Source organism: Dichotomopilus funicola (genome assembly GCF_033296635.1).
Source record: "Dichotomopilus funicola strain CBS 141.50 unplaced genomic scaffold C8A04scaffold_68, whole genome shotgun sequence".
Lineage (NCBI taxonomy): Eukaryota > Fungi > Ascomycota > Sordariomycetes > Sordariales > Chaetomiaceae > Dichotomopilus > Dichotomopilus funicola.
The window spans coordinates 153045-169756 of NW_026944089.1; the positions used below are offsets into that span (position 1 = coordinate 153045).

Here is a 16712-nt window from a genome sequence, read left to right on the forward strand (position 1 = left end):
TTTGAAGGTTGGGATGACGAGGTAGAGGCGAGGGCTCTAGACCATTGACTCATAAAAACTCTTGTATTAACGACTCCCCATTGCGTGGTTTTTTCTCCTAGCCAAGCCACGTTGGCGTTGGCATTGGTCACGTTCTTGGTTGTGCCGGTGAGGTTGTTGAAATCTTGAAATTCTCACGAATGGGAGCGCCGCGAATTGCGATTTCTCCTTTCAGGGCCAAGTAGATTGCGGGGCTGCCAAGGCTTGTTTGACAATGTACCGCTTAACGCCGCTTGGAAATGGTGGCGTGGCGGGGTGCAGGACAAAGTCTTTAAAACAATGAGAAGAACTAGGATGTGAATTTTATGATAAATAAGAGTAATGAGACAATGCTATTTCACATTATAAGCAGTTTCGTGAAAGGCAACGATCATTTAACTTTCGAGATTCATTACAGAGGTACATACACTCCCGCGAGCTCCGACCCCCTGACCCCACCACATTCAACCCCTGCGGGACCTGATACGGAGAATTCGCAGCAGCAACAAGCTGAAGCAAGCAACCGCAACCCAAGCGATCAGCCGCCATCCCACGCGCAATTGGTCACCACCCGTTAACGTGCCTACCTGGCCCCCTCCTCGAAGCTATGCGACAGAAGTGAAAAAGACTCAACGTCGACTCTCTCCCGAGCTTCTTTTGGATGCTTTGGCTCCTCCTACTTGTCCGACCTTGAACGAATTCGGGTGCTCCCGTTCTTTTTTTTAGCTCCCACAGTCGCTCCCACGAGGAAACACCGAGCTCCTATTTCCCTCATACGTCATAAGCGCCGTGCCGGACCGTTCCCCAAGGTACGACGTGCTTTAGCATTCTCCCCTCGACGACCCACGCTAGAGCCAGCCCTTGAGGTTTGCAGACCGTGTCCGTCTCCAAATCTTCATCGACCTCCGCAGCTGCCGCCCGTTCCCACTTCCGAGGCCACGGCCACTTCCGTGCTTGCGACCCCTTCGATGGACGGTGCTGGGGATGAGGGTCTCTGATGTTGCTTCAGAGCTCGGGGCGACAATGGAGGAGTCGCAGAACCAGCGCGACAAGCGCGTCGAGGAGCTCTGGAGGAAGCTCGACCCCGCAGGAACCGGGGAGCTGGATTTCAAGGGCCTGCAAAAGGGGTTGAAGCGGATTGATCACCGTGAGCTTTACGTCCCTCCCATTTGTATTGTCTCGAGAATCAATGAAGACATTGTGCTGATGGACGGTATCGTATAGCGCTGAAAAACGCCGATGGAATGCTCAAGTCTGTTATCAAGCTCGTTGACACTAGTGGCGACGGCAAGATCCAATATGAAGGTGCGTTAGGGAACCACAACGGCAGTGAATAGGAAGAATTGGGAACAACCGGGCCGTGAACTGAGACCGAAATGCGATATCCAGAATTCCGGGTTTTTGTCGAAACTGCCGAGAGGGAGTTGCTCGAGCTATTCCGCTCGATTGATCGCGACAAGGACGGGCGAGTCAACAAGGCGGAGCTCCAGACGGCCTTTCAGCATGCCGGCATGAGCGTGCCAAGTCGGAGACTCTCAGGCTTTTTTAACGAGATTGACCTCAACCGTGATGGCTTTATCACTTTTGATGAATGGCGGTACGTTCATTCAAGTTTTGACCTGGTCTTCTGTTCCTGGACCCGTTTCGGCCGTGGGAGTTGACCCCATTCGCGACCCCACTTGGGGTTGGAATTTTCCACGATTTGTTTTATTTTCTTTTTTATTTTATTTACTTTCTGCTTTTTTTGTATTTCTCCTTTTTTGAAGTACCCTGGAGCCTGTCGTGCTTTTGCCGAGAGGAAGAAGTTTTGACACTAATTCGTGGTTGTTCAGCGATTTCTTATTGTTCATGCCGAACAATGGCAATGGGTCACCGTTAGAGGCTGCACTCTCATTCTATTCATCCATTGTTACAGTCAACCCAGAGGGTGATTCAGTGGTCAGTGATGATACACTGCAAGGTCTAGGTACGACCGGCTTCCTTCTTCACGCTCTTTTTGGTTCCCTGCTCAGAATCGCCAACCCGGACCTTATTACCTCTCATCGTTCCCCCGCGATCGCAAGCACGACCCCACCCGCCCATGATTCACCATCGCCCACCGACTTTCAATACATTGAAGGACAACAAACATCACCAATACAATCGATACCCATAGTCTCAGCAGACATGGCAACGTCTGCGGCAACCGCCCGTTACGGCCCCGCTGTCGCCATCACCGCTACACCCCAATTACTCACCGACGCGACAGCTAAGGCACCTATTTTGCATTTTGAGAGAGCGCAGCAGTCTGACGCCGCCCCGGAGATTTTAGTCACAGAGGAGGAGGAGGGTAATGCAACCAGACTGACAGATCTGCTACCCGAACCAGGATACTTCCTCGCCGGTGCCGTATCAGGTGGTGTGTCGCGGACTGCTACTGCGCCCTTAGACCGCCTAAAAGTCTTCCTCCTCGTCAACACGAATACCAAGGCCAATGTAGCCGCCGCTGCCGCTAAGAGCGGCCGGCCGTTGACGGCCCTGCGGAACGCCGGTGGACCAATTGTTGACGCCGTTGTCAACTTGTGGAAGACGGGGGGGCTCCGCACTTTCTTCGCAGGTAGGATAGCCGCATCCCATTAGGTTGCTTCTGCTAGCGTTGGTCCTTGCTAACCGCAACAAGGCAACGGTCTCAACGTCGTCAAGATTATGCCGGAGTCCGCCATTCGGGTAATTGCTGTTCCGTTCCGTTGCTTCGAGAGCTGGCCGTACTGACCACCAAGTAGTTCGGCTCGTACGAAGCATCCAAGCGCTTCCTTGCCGCTTACGAAGGCCACAATGACCCCACGAAGATTAGTACGGTCTCGAAATTTGTGGCAGGTGGTATTGGCGGCATGACTGCACAATTCTGCGTTTACCCGATCGACACCCTCAAGTTTAGGCTCCAATGCGAGACCGTGGAGGGCGGACCGAAAGGAAACGCGTTGCTCTTCCGCACGGCCAAGAACATGTGGGCAGACGGTGGTTTCCGCGCGGCATACCGGGGCCTCGGCGCCGGCTTGATCGGCATGTTCCCTTACAGCGCCATCGACATCGGCACTTTTGAAGTCCTCAAGAAGTCGTATGCCCGGGCCATGGCGAAATACTATGGCGTTCACGAAGAGGACGCACACATCGGCAATGTTGCGACGGCAATTCTGGGCGCATCATCGGGCGCATTGGGCGCCACCATTGTGTATCCGCTCAACGTCGTCCGCACTCGTCTTCAGACACAAGGCACCGCCATGCACCCGCCGACCTACACAGGTATCGTCGACGTAACGACCAAAACACTCCGAAACGAGGGGGTCCGGGGTCTTTACAAGGGCTTGACGCCCAATCTCCTTAAGGTCGCTCCCGCTCTGAGCATAACTTGGGTGTGTTATGAGAATATGAAGAGTTTATTGAACCTTCATTGAATGGGGCGAAGGCGGAGGGAAATAATAAGGAGGAATATCAACAGGCGAGGCTGCTAGGTGGATAAGGCCGGGGTCGGTACCCCGCCTATTACCTATTGGGCGAGTTACAAGTAGCAGCGGGGCAGAACATTGTGGAGGACTGACCGGATTTCAGCATCTTCGCGTTTGGCGTTTTGGTAAATTTTGGGGAGATGGTCAGCACTTTGCTCCCTATATTCCTTTTCTTGAGGGCCTTTTATGGCTACGGCGTCTTTGTTTTGGGGGCGGACACGGCAGGATGGATGATACCAGATAGAAAGCGGTCACTTGAGAGCTGCGAATACGGAGCCTTGGATCGCATACACGCGCCACACCAGAAAAACAGGGCGATGGAAGAGACATGGTGAGAAGGAAGTCATAGATATATGTACGGCCGAATATGGCAAACCCATTGATGAATTTGTTTGGCGCCGACCTGCGGGCCGGATCAACGAGCCGGCAACGTTAATTTTTTTCTTCCTCAACCTGCATGTGACTCGTCATGCCTTGCGTTTGTGGCCATCTCTTTACTATGTAGGATGGACTGCCGGCCGATCGTGCTGGCGTGGCCCGAGGTGGTGGTTTCGTAAGCAAAGACTAGATCCTTGGATGGCGATATGCAAAGAGAACTGCGCAATCGCCAATTGGCGCCTGTGAGTGGATGCCCATCTCCAATCTCTTGCCCTGAAATCGAAAGAAGAATTTCCATTCCCTCATTGTTCACAAAGGTCTTAGAAGGCGTGACCTGATTGCAGTGCGTCATCCGGCCTGCGGGCATGCCCCCGCACTTTGCCTGCCCTATCGCCGGGCAGGGGGTCCTTCGCAGCTTCCTGTTTAGGCAAATCGCCATGCCCAAGGAGATTCGTCCCTTCCCTGGCTTGGTGCTTGCGCTTGTCAAGAAAAGGTTTTGCAGCCACTGGAACCCCGAGTGATCCCCCAATGGGCAGAGGGCCAGAACTTCTTCCAAGCATTCAAAGCGGTGCTGACGAGGCCCGTGGATGGTCTTGCATTGGCGTTCACACCGTGGAACCGGGATGCGACCCCTCACCGCGCGTTCGGTGCGGTTTCCTTGCCCGGGATGGGTGGTTGGCGGCTTGTTTTCTCTCCGCGGGTCGGAATGGATCAAAGGGCTGACAATGACAAGGATTCAAAACTTTTTCTCTCTTCTGTTTCTCTTTTTGTTTCTTCCTGATGCACATTCTTAGTTTCTGTTCACCTTCCTGACAGAGTGATTGTTCAATACATCAATCCAACTCCAACACGCGTTTCTCCACCCTTCTACGCTTTTTGGTTTGCCTTTTTACGTGTTCATTCTGGATAGTGTGTGAACGGTTTCCCCCAGTAGAGTTGGCTGGACATTGAAAGAAGCTTTTTGTATTACCTCGCCGGGCACCTGGCCTGCGGCCCCTAGGAGTACCGCGGTTGGCCGGCTTGGAAGATGCCGCCGTATTCTGACGACCTATACTCGGCGCTGGACGATGAAGCTCTGGAGATAATTGGTGATACCTCGCCGACTCAAGATGGGGGTCAAGGGTCCAGTGTGACTCGCCAGTCTCCCTGGGTAGACGTCAACCCCAACACCGGCTTGGCGGATACCGATGCGGACTACGATGCTGGCGACAACGAGGATCCACAACTGCTCTCACCCACAGATGGGTACTTCGGGACGGGCACGCAGGAGTCGCCTAGTCCGGTAGTCCCGACGTCGTCCAATGTACCATACGTACCCAACGTATTGGTCGAGGACCCATCTCTGCATCGGGACTCTCCCGACGGAAAGGCCAAAGAGGCCGAACAGGAGAGGCTAGGCCAGGAACGGCCGGACGCCGGCGACTTCAGCGGTTCGCACCAAGAGCGGTACACGTCCACAATTCCCCGGGGCGGCTCATCGTCGACGTACACTGGAACCACCACTCACCAACAGCATTTCGCCCCGAGCTCGGACTCAGGGGCCACGTACTACGCTCCGTCATCCTCGAGCCGCGTTCCCCCGAGTGTAACGCCCACCTCATATACAACCTATTCGGCCCAACCGTCAGTGTACCGCGGTGGTGGTGAGCGTTACCAATTCATACCGGCCGAGGCCCCGCCAGCGTATACCCCTTCGCCCACCTCCCCGACCGGGACACAGGGCCTTGACGATCACAGAAATTATAGGACCTTCTCACAACCTGGCGACGCAACTGTCAACATGGGCCGCGTTGATGAGTCCCAGACTTTGTTGGCTCACCCCGAGCCGGAAAGCATGCGGGATCATGTTGTCAATGGTAGTGGTGGTGAGGCGTCTCCTACATGGAGGAGCCGGTTGAGGCGTGTTCTATGGGGTAACGGCGTTAATGGTACTGGTGGTGAGGCTTCTCCTACGTGGAGGAGCAGGTTGAGGCGTGCTCCACGGCACGCTAAGATCAGGGCATTCAAGATGGTGCTCATCGCAGTGGTGCTTCTTTTCCTGACGGGTGGGTTTTTGAGCAGCGTCATTGATGGTACAGGAGGTCGTGTAAGTGTGACGCGTCTTTCATCATCTCTACTGCGGGGTTGGGGTTGGATTACAATGTCTTGGCTTCCTCAGGCTTTCCTTATGATATATAACCCCTTACTCATACCTCACCCTCACCATGTTTTTTTTACCTCGTCTTGTCAACAACCACTGACTGTCATCGTAGCCTGGACGCCACAATCCTCACACTCGACCTTACCCGCCCGACATGGAGTACCCTGAGGTAGATGACGGAGTCACTTGGGACCCTTCGAACTTCTGCGCCGAGGCTCAAATCCAGCGACACACCCAGCTCTATGACCTTGACTTTGGAGCCAAGAAGGAGCTCTACCTCATCCAACGTATTGCTGATGACGACAACCACCGCGACTGGCATGGCGTCCACGTCCAAGGTGACGCTATCTTCCGCCGGACTACGCCAGAGCATCCGGACCCGCAGATCACCGTAGAGACCACGGTCACCGACGACCGGCTCAATGTCTTCATCACCTGGGACGCCGACACCGGAACCCTCAACATCACCGTCCCTCGCCACCTCGAATGGGCACAGGAACGACCCAGGGCATGCGTCAACATCAAAGCCACCGTCTGGGTCCCTGAGAACAGTGACCTCAGCCTCCTCCACGCCGACGTCGTCCACCTCAACGTACGGCTCCTCGACAATCTTTCTCTCTCCATCGCCAAGGGCACTCGGCTATCTAGCACTATCGGCACCATCGTCTCGGCCGCGGGTAGCTCTGCAGCCGAGAACGAAGCCCTATTCGATCAGCCCAGCCTTCCATCCTCGTTCAACTTCAACTCCCGCATCATCGACGTCCACACCACGTCCGGCGACATCTCCGGTTCTTGGCCGCTGTTCGACTACCTCGGCCTGAAATCTACTTCAGGCGACATCCATACTGCTGTTGTCCCGCAGCCGGCCGACCCGGACCACTTCACCAAGTCTGCGGTGCTCAACATCACCTCGCTCTCAGGCGATGTCAGCTTCCGCGAGCCGATCCATGCTGCGGAGGCGGCGTTCCGGATTGGGCAGGCGTTCACTTCGGCCAAGCAGCGCCGACTCGCGACGCGTAAAGCAGAGGAGCTGTTGCCGCCGAGGGACTACCGGGTGAATGTCCACACCACGAGTGGGGATATCAACGGGGCCGCGGCATTCAGCAGCGCGGCGGGGTTCCGGTCGACGTCCGGGACGGTGAGCTTGGAATTGTTGCCTATCCTAGATGTGGGATTGGTTGAGAGTATCCGGGATGCGGGTGAGGTGGAGGTTGCAGGCAGGAAGGCAACGCTGACGACCGGAAGTACAAGTGGTGATACGGATTTGAAGGTGTTGGAGCCGCTGTGGGTGGACCCCAGTGCTGTTGTCATTGTTGGTGGCGAAAACGACGGAGCCGGACCGGAAATTGGGATTGTGGCGCTTAGAGAGGGCCCCGCGAAGACAAGGCGCGGCGGATATGTCAACCTCAACGAGAGGACCTCGTCCTCATCTTCTTCCTCCGCCAACACCGACAGCGACAGCCTTGGTAACCCTAACAAAGACCCCACGCCGCTCCGCTACCTCTCCGGCACGCACACCAGCACGTCGGCCACGATCAAACTGCGGTATCCTCAGAGCTGGGAAGGGGATGTGGCTTTGACTTCTCTGACCGGCGTGCTGCGTGTTAGTGGTGACGGACTAAAGGTGATCAAGGCTGGGAGCGACTGGCCGGGTGTCAACAAGGCGCTGTTGGCGCGGAAGGGGGAGAAAGGTAGGGGTGGAAAGGTGGAGGGGAAGAGTACGAGTGGTGATGTGGAGTTTCTTATTGGTGAGGCGAACTAAGGAGTATGATATGAGGGAGTGATGGTGGGTAATGGGGACGGGACTGGGAGTGGTTAAGTCGAGGGATAAGAAGGATGTGCCAGGAAAGAGGTGCATGGATGTGCAGTGATGAGTGATGAGTGATGATGGACTAGGGAGGGATTGAACGATACCGTGCTTGAAATACTGTGCCTGAACGGCCCTTTGGTTGGAATTTGATGGGATTTTGGCTTGCGATAACTATGGATATCCTTGGGCATGCGATCTGGTTTTGGCTTGGATTTGCTGTTTTATTCCCTTTTCACGTTCTTTTCTTTATCTAAACATGGAAACACATAAGGACAAGACCTCTTCAAAGAGGCAGCATACTTTCAAATTAAATATAACACATGTTGACATGGTCAACTCTTCGTTCTCCTGGAGCATTTGAACTGTAGTGGTCTTAGCCAAGGTATTAATAAGAGGGTACATGATGCCACAACAAATACCTAGACGTGGCGTGCACATGTTTAGGCTGGGTTCCCAATACGTGTTGGGAATAGTAAAAGATAGATAGAGACAATGGCTGAGGTTAAATGGTTAGAATCACGTTTATGATCCAGGGGTTGTTTACATCCCCGCAGCCTTTGGCTTAACCACAATGATCTAATAAGCCAGAAGAGCATAGGGATAGTTAGATCCTACTAGCTGAACCCGATGGAGAGAAACAAGAGCTGGACCATCCATCAGATACCATATCCCGTTCCTTCCCCTGGCTTTCAACTGCCCCGCCCCAAGTAGACCTTTCAACTGGGAACCATGGCTGTTATCGGTCTGTTGTTCTGGCCGATAAGGGGGAATCACCAGAACTCCGTACCTGCTGTGAAGTTCAGGCGAGTATGGTAGCCCACGGGTTTTCGTCTTAACTGGACGCGTGCACCCCGAAGACGTGACTGGGAACTGATCAATATTTCGAGAGCGCGTCCCCTTTTTGAACCTTCTTCCTCTCATCTTCTGCCACCTCCAATCCCAATAGTCCTGATTTTTTCCAACCAACCCCGCCCTTCTCGGTCCATCGTTTTGATCAGCGGGTGGGTTCGGCTTGGTCTCTTCTTTTCTTCTTTGCCCTGCTTTGAAACAATTCTTCTTTGAATTGGATAATTCTCTGCGTTTGGTTTTCCGTCCTATCGGTTTGTCTGATCACGATGCCGAGGGACTTGCTGCGCGCCATGACGGGCGGCATGTCAAAGAAGCGTGAGTGACCGAGTTCATAACTACCCATACTGACGGAGCCTTTGTTAATAATTAATGAAGCGACTGACACACAGCCAGCGGGCGAGCCGCCGCTGCAACCTATGATCACCTCGCAGGCGATTGAAGAGATTGAGGATGCGCTGGGAGATGTTGGCCGTGAGTTTGACCCGCCCTACATTCAATGCTGATAGGGGAGATTCAATAAGACACTTCACTGACTGACCTGATCGATGTCTAGGAGGCACCGACTACCCGATGGCCCGGAAACGGCGGGGCTCGTCGTCGTCCAAGGATGACACTCAACCGACCGGCCCGCCCCCGGTACCCCCAAAACACAAGCTGCTCCGCCAGATCCCCGTCTTTGAGAGCGGAACCTCGTTGCCCCTTCCCAGAGTGCGTGGTGCGAGTGCCCCGGAGCATACGACCGACGACCACGAGTGGAATGCGGGGTGCAAGAATCTCTTGTTCGACGAGGACCGTGACCAGGGAAATCGGCAGGAGGGAAACGATTTTGACCTTCTAATCCCGCCCATGCCGACTTGGTCACCACCACCGGTACCCCCTCCGCATACAACTCCGTGGTACCCTCCGCAGGAATTGCGGCACGAAGTCGGCGACGAAAATTCGCATCAGCCAGTCGAAACCACCACTGCGGCGCCTATCGTCACTCGTCGCCCCCCCTCCGCGTCGGCACCTCCCAAGCCGACTCCAAAGTACTCGCTCTTTCCGAAACTGGGAAATCGAGACCCAGCGAAGATCATGTCGTCGTCGCCTTCGCCGCGGGCTTCGCCCAAGCCGCCGGCCATCCCAGATCGCAACCCGGCGCGCATGCGTCAGGTGTCGGGAGTGTCCATGGCGGCTTCGGATGTGAGCCGGGCCTCGTCGTCGAGCTATGTTGCTGGGGGAGAGCTTCCGCGTCCGAGTAAGTTTATTTTTCGATTTACCTTTCCCCATTTTCCAACCCGTTGGATTTTAGCTGACCATGAGGTTTAGTCCAATCAAGCGACCTCATCCCAGATGCTTCGACTATTCCACCTCCGCCTGCGTTTCGTGAGTATCACAACTCCTCTCCGCGGTTACCAGATCCTCAACTAACCAAGCAAGGCCACAACTGGGACACCCCCAACCGTGCCCGCGCCCGTGGTGCTGTCAACCCGGCTACATCGCACCATGCGGGGTACACCGGTCGGCCGGTCGGTTCTCGACCTCGGCCTCAGCCGAGACCTCAGCAGGGTCAGACCACTCAGACGGTTCCCCAGGGCCGTGATTCTCTGACTGCGGGTGCCTTTCCGGAGCCGACAATCCCCGTTCTGTTCCCCGAGGCCATTAACACTGCCACCCGCGCTGCTTTTCGGCAGCCCATGACTACCACATCGGCCCGAGACTCGACTGCCTTTCAGACGGGCCAGTTCACCTACTACCCGGTGATGAGCCCGTACGAGGCCGAAGCGGCGATTGGTACGTCCTTCTCTCTTCTCATCCTTCAGTGCTTTCCATCCCGGCTAACCTCACTTTTTACCCTCCCCAGGATCTGGCGGTACTCCCTCAGGCGTGTACCAAACGGTGACCACCCTCCCAGACCCCGCCCGCGGCACTACCACCACCGCCTCTTCAGAATCAACCGCCACATCCCGTCCCACCACCGCTGTGACAGCCACGGGCTCCTCGACGTCCACCATCTCCACCGTCTCGTCGATGTCCACACTCAGGTCGACATTCGCTCCGACCCCGCAGTCGGCATCTACCCAGACGTCCACGCCCACGCCAACATCCACGTCTACGGCGATTCCCACGCCTGCCTCCATGTCGGCGGCCCGGATGTTTCCGGCCTTGGACCATGACTTGATGTCGGCTGAGCAAGCGGCTGCGGCCGTGGAGGCGGCTAGACATGTGCGGAACACGATTTTTATTGATTGCGGGTTTGATATGCCGCCGGTTCAGGGGGGTGATGAGGGCGGTGCGGGTAAGGGTGGAAATGGTGGAATGAATCGGTCGTCGTCGTATTATGGGGAGGAGAAGGAAGAGGAGAAAGAGGAGAAGAAATAGGGGGAGGACAGAAAGGGAAAGGAGGACACAAGCGAAGTTCTCGGTGGGGTTGGTAATGTTCATCGGCGGGTGATTCCGGTTGATGGGCCATGTTGAGATAAGAACGGCGTCTGTGATATGTAAGAGTAGCTCAAATGTTTAAAACTTGTGATTTGTAAATTTTATTTTCTTTCACCTCCATCGTGTTGCGTTTAGTCAAGACACTACAGTACGATTGCGAGCACCAAGAGTCGGATTCTAAAACAATAAGGATCATCTATTTAGTGAGAGTAAGGTCTGAAGAAGGCTATCATCGGGACGCGGACAAGGCCGTTGACTTGCTCTGGAGTTGTTTTGTGTTGAATCCAGAGCAGACGTCGTCGTTTGTGGGTCAGAGAGGTCAGAGCTCCGGCCTGTCAACCCCGCGAATTAAATAGCCCCACAAGAACCTTGCCCCGCTCCTATTTGGGTCGAGCATGTGGATGCCACGCGCCAAGAATTGCAGCGTCACATTCTAGCAGATCCCTGGCACCTTCCAACTTCCAACGGCGCTGTGTGGTCAGTTTTCGGGCTTCTGCAGCAGCTTGCTTGCAGCTCCTGCATCCTGGACCCCCAAGCTTCGGGGATCTCAACAGCTTTGCTCCTTCTTCATCTGTTCTTTACTTGTTTTTTTCTCTTTTTTTTCGCTTTATATATCATTATCGGATTATTGGGAGCCGACTTCAGATAGCGACTCAGCACTAATATTCATGACCCCACTTTCCACTCTTCCGGAACAACGAAGAAGCTCGGCGGGTCAGACGTCTCACGATACCGTTACTCCTGACTGCGTGCCTGACGGTGCACCATTACACGGGAATTTCGATATCCAGCACAGCGTCTCGCTCACGTAGAGCTTTTACATGGTCATCTTATAGCCCCACGGCGCACATTGACCATGGCCAAGAAGGCGCGCCAGCGAATCAGTTATGGTTCGTCTTTTCTCATCGTTTTCCTGCTGTTCTTGGTTCCTGGCCTCTTGGCTTTGCTGGAAACCCCGCACGTGGACTTGCAGCGCGTTCCATGGAATCGCGTTCCTTGTCTCGGAAATGAGCCCCTTGCATTAGATGGGGGATGTGACAGCTTATTTATGGAGGGTTCGGAATTTGTTGTTGACATTACTGTGATGTGGTAGTTCTCGAGGCGCCCAACTCTTCTCCTGGTGGTCATCGACTAGGGGTCAATGGCTTAGCTGTTGATCGCGACAATGCGATTCTGTGAGTTTTCTTTCGTCCCTCGATTTATGCTGTTAATCCCCCGGGGTTAATTGGTTTTATCTAGTTATTCTGGCGGCCGAGATGGCGTCATCTGCGCATGGGATCTGAACCGCAACGGCGCGCGCAACGGAAATTCGTCTGTCGTGGATACAACAGCATCAACCAACGGTCAGCCACGATCCATCACCCGATTTCGTGCCCAGACCCACGCCCACACCCACTGGATCAACGACATCACCTTGGCCCAGCAGCACAGCGCGCTGGTATCCGCCTCTTCCGACCTCCTGGTCAAGGTCTGGCGACCCCATGCCAGCGACGCCCAGGAACCCGTCACTATCGGCCAACACGCCGACTACGTCAAATGTGTCGCTACCCCGAGCCAGTCCACCAACTGGGTGGCCGCCGGCGGTCTCGACCGGAAGATTATCCTGTGGGATCTGTCGGGCGCGGGGAAATCGCTCGAGATCGATGTCCAGGGTGAAGAGGTGTCCCAAAAGGGTAGCGTGTACGCTTTGGGCGTGACCCATGACATTCTTGCCAACGGCGGGCCCGAGAGCATCGTGCGGTTGTGGGATCCCAGGTCGGGCCAGCGTATCACCAAGTTTGTCGGACACACTGACATGATCCGTGCCATTCTGATCAGTGAGTCCGGCGACATGGTGCTGTCTGCGAGCGCGGACCAGACCGTTAAAGTCTGGAGCGTCACGGCCGGCCGGTGCATGCATACCCTGACTATGCACGACCAGAGCGTTTGGGCATTGTACTCGGATGATCCGGAGTTGAATATTTTCTACAGCAGCGACCGCACCGGGCTGGTGGTCAAGACGGATGTGCGTGAAACCCACGGCGATTTGGACAATGGCCTGTCTTTGGCCGTTGCCAAGGAGAATGATGGGGTCAGCAAGATGGTGGCATGGGATAACAGTATCTGGACGGCGACAGCTACCGCATCGATTAACCGGTGGAAGGACGTGGATACGGGCTGTGGCATGCGGCTCCCACCGGCATACAGGCAACATAGGGAGTCCCTGGTGACGGTACGGAGTCGAGAGACTACGAGTGCTGCGGGAAGTGCAGCAAGCGAGGGCGGGCACCCGGAGATACCGGCCAAGTCTATTCTCCGGATATCGAACACGGCATCGTTTCCGCTGGTCTTAGGTCGGGATGGAGAAGACCCGTTCCCGGGGCTGACTAGGAACCCCTCGGAGCTGACGGAGCATGTGGTTAGCCTCGTGGAGCCGATTCATCACTTGCCCGAGGAGACCATCGAGGGCCAGTTTGGGCTCGTGAAACACAGGTTGCTCAATGACAGGAGACGGGTGTTGACGCTGGACACGGCGGGGGATGTGTTGATGTGGGATTTGATTCAGGTAAGTCTAAGACTGGGGGGGTGGGGGCGTTTTATTGTCTGTGTATGAGGGGGTTGATCACTAACTGGGATGTTAGTGTCGCCCTATCAAAAGCTTCGGGAAACGCCATCTTGAGGACGTGGAGCCTGAGGTGAACACACGCGAAACGGTGGCGCCGTGGTGCTCGATTGATATTAGTTCGGGGAACCTCACGGTCGTGATGGAGCCGTACAACTGTTTCGACGCCGAGATGTACGCGGATGAGCTGGTTTTGGAAGAGCCCGTGGAGTTTAGGGAGGATCAACGAAGTAAGTTCACTTCCCTTTTTCCGGGAGGGAATTGAGGATACTAACAACCTAGTCAACCTCGGGAAATGGGCTCTTCGATACCTCTTCGCGAACCTGATCGACGAGGAAATCCGGCGAGACGAGGCGTTCCGACAAAAGCTGAATGAGGGCGCGGCAAAGAGGATAGCGGCTGGGAGAATGGGCCCGCCGCTGGCAATCTCTATCCCTTCGCAGCCGAACTGGGGCCCGGCAGACTTATCCTCAGCCACGCCGAGGGCGAGCGGGCCGCAGTATGTGCCGATGACGCCGGGGTTCGGAATAGGATTGGCGACTCCCGGCTCACCAGCACCGCCTGCGTTAGAGAGCCTTACTACACCCCTCAGCCCCTTGGTCGATAAGCGGTCATCGCAGGTCAGCCGCCCGTCGCAGGAGAGGGAGGATTACTTTTCGGATGCGATCCAGAGTCCCGACGGGTTGCTTAGGCCTGGTCAAACGCCTCTTGCGGCTGAGACGCCCGGGGGAGATGACAAGCAGCCGAAGACCTCAGTGGATGGGGGCAAGGATAAGGACGGCAAGGAGAAAGACGGGAAGGACAAGGACAAGGACAAGGACACAGCAAAGTCGCCAGGCACTACGTTCGGCAAGAAGTTCCGCATGGGCATGTCCTTTGGCACTAAGAAGCTCGGCCGGTCCCTTTCGACAGCCACAGCTGAGAAACCAGTGGTTTTGGACGAGAAGGCGGAGGAATCCGAGTCATCTTCCGGCCACGAAAAGGAATTTGAAGACAGCTTCCTTGGCGTGGTTCAAAGACTGCGCAACGAGTACGAGAAACAGATCGCGGATAAACCAGATGAGCTCGTCGACAGTCGTATCGCGCCCAGCCTGGCCAATGACACTCCCGTGCTCAAATTGCCCGCAGGGACGAAAGTGATTATCCAAGAAGAAACATCCGGCGGATCCGCCGAGATCTACCGCGGCACTGTTGCGTCCGCCGGGGCCGACGCCGACATAATCGAAGCGCGCGCGCCGCAGTGGTTGGGCGATGTGCTGTTGCTGAACGCCTTGCCGCCCAAGGACCCTGTCAAGATCTCGTTTGTGCTGCACCCGTGGAAGGAGACGCTGCCGCCGATTGTGTCGGTGGACGGGAACAATCGGTTGAATGCAAATCGGATGTTGAGGGTGCGGAAAATCTTGGCGTATGTGGCCGAGCGGATCGACCCGGATGTGGCGGCTGCGAAGGCAGCGGCGGAGGGTGAGAATCAACAGCAGCCGGTAGAAGGGCTGATGAAGCCGGAGGAGTATTTGGAGTTGTACTGCAATGAGCAGGTAGGTTTCTCGCTGTGTCTTTGGGGGCGCTTGGAGGCGGTCGTGTTGTATGACTGTTAAACGCTAACACACTAACCACAGTTACTCCCCCTTAAAATGACGCTGGCCACACTACGCACACATGTCTGGCGGGGCGGGAATGACGTTGTGCTGCACTACAAAGCCAACGGGCGCAAGGAAATCCCGATACCGTCACCTCAGCCGTCTGATGATGTGATGGAGGAGAAGGCGGGGACAAGAGAGAGCTCGGAGGCGACGGCATCGAAGGCATAGTGTCGCCCGATGCGAGGGGCTGAGGAGCACTCGTGGTTTCGTTTCGTTTTGGATAGTTTTAGGTATTTTCCTTCTGTCGCTTGCTTTTGATTGGCATTATATTCGGCTGGTGCAGGAGAGTGCGAGCGGCGAATCTATTGGGGTATTCGTCTCGGCTCTTTCTATTCAAGGTAGGTATTGTACATATGCCGGATGACAAGCCTTGGGGCGTTTTAGGTGTGGTTAGAAGCGACAACCACCGTTTCGGGTGCCTGAAGCAGTTTCACACCTGCAGTTATAAACCGACCCTTTATATCCCACTCATATTACAAGCGTGCTCCTCTCTAGCGCGTTGACCGCCCATTGGTAACTGCCTAGGAAGATGGCACCCCCAGCACTGATCCACATCACCCGGGGCCCGATGCCCGCAAAGAACGGCCGTATCCCGTGCTGGTGCCATATCGACCGCACAACGCTAGCGATACTCTCCCGCTGCGCGCTCAACATCACCCGCGTCTTGATCACATCCAACGGCGTCGTCACAGCCGCCGCTGCACCCCCCGATATACTCCCATACAACGCCGACTCCGCCGCACCAACCTCCCCACTCCAACTCCCACTCCCACTCCCACCCCCCCCTATCCTCTTACCACTCCCCCCCGCAGAGGCCACAACAGCCACATCCCCAAACAACCCCCTCCCCAACCGAGCCTTCCTCTCTCGTCCCCAAGCCTTCAACCCCTCCCACAGAGGGAACTGCAGAATCGTAAACGGCACCTCCCGCATCACTGTAATGCTCCACCCGCGATACAGCTCCCGCCACACGCCCACCACCCCAATGTCTCTGCGCTGCCGCAGGATATGCAGCAGCGACGCGGCCGAGGACCCGCCGAACTGGCCCGCTTGGGCGCGTTGCTTGACTACTTCTGTTGGGACGCGGATGGCACAGGCGGCGATTTCTCCTGCTGAGGCGGCGAGCATGTGGGTGAGGGCTTGGGTTCTTCTGCTTGGTGGTGTTGTTGTTGTTGTTGTGGTTGTGGTATGCTCTTGGTGGAGGAGGAAGGACTTGGTGGCTTCGTAGGTGCAGAAGAAGAAGGCGGCGCCGGGGGCGGAACCGACGAGCGCGGAACCGACGCCGCGGTAGATGCCGCGGAACCCGCCGGCGGCGAAGAAGCCTTGGTGGGATTGGAGGCGGGTTTTGAGGGTGTCGAGGGGGAAGAGG

At 55.7% G+C, this 16712-nt stretch overlaps 5 protein-coding genes across 5 annotated transcripts; 4 read left to right on the top strand and 1 right to left on the bottom strand.

Moving 5' to 3' along the window:
- Window positions 1-1002: 1002 nt before the first annotated feature.
- On the top strand, window positions 1003-3452 carry C8A04DRAFT_39548 (uncharacterized protein; the record flags this gene model as incomplete). Its single annotated transcript, XM_062784631.1, has 6 exons — window positions 1003-1165; window positions 1324-1347; window positions 1408-1615; window positions 1851-2614; window positions 2678-2724; window positions 2781-3452. The coding sequence occupies 6 exons, from the start codon at window positions 1003-1005 to the stop codon at window positions 3450-3452; spliced, it is 1878 nt and encodes a 625-aa protein (XP_062634289.1).
- Window positions 3453-4908: 1456 nt separating this feature from the next.
- On the top strand, window positions 4909-7783 carry C8A04DRAFT_14553 (uncharacterized protein; the record flags this gene model as incomplete). The annotated part of the gene is made up of 3 exons (XM_062778145.1): window positions 4909-5774; window positions 5844-5973; window positions 6134-7783. 3 exons carry the CDS (start codon window positions 4909-4911, stop codon window positions 7781-7783), a joined length of 2646 nt encoding a protein of 881 aa, XP_062634290.1.
- A 1163-nt stretch (window positions 7784-8946) lies between these two features.
- C8A04DRAFT_31583 (uncharacterized protein) lies at window positions 8947-11041 on the top strand (the record flags this gene model as incomplete). The annotated part of the gene is made up of 6 exons (XM_062781798.1): window positions 8947-8995; window positions 9074-9151; window positions 9234-9917; window positions 9989-10045; window positions 10100-10453; window positions 10524-11041. The coding sequence occupies 6 exons, from the start codon at window positions 8947-8949 to the stop codon at window positions 11039-11041; spliced, it is 1740 nt and encodes a 579-aa protein (XP_062634291.1).
- Window positions 11042-11957: 916 nt separating this feature from the next.
- C8A04DRAFT_31584 (uncharacterized protein) lies at window positions 11958-15511 on the top strand (the record flags this gene model as incomplete). Its single annotated transcript, XM_062781799.1, has 6 exons — window positions 11958-11991; window positions 12195-12276; window positions 12341-13646; window positions 13723-13933; window positions 13986-15238; window positions 15320-15511. 6 exons carry the CDS (start codon window positions 11958-11960, stop codon window positions 15509-15511), a joined length of 3078 nt encoding a protein of 1025 aa, XP_062634292.1.
- A 300-nt stretch (window positions 15512-15811) lies between these two features.
- C8A04DRAFT_14546 (mitochondrial carrier domain-containing protein) lies at window positions 15812-16712 on the bottom strand (the record flags this gene model as incomplete). The annotated part of the gene is made up of 2 exons (XM_062778143.1): window positions 15812-16090; window positions 16172-16712. Coding segments are annotated over 2 exons (820 nt in total), but the record flags the coding sequence as incomplete, so codon positions are not given.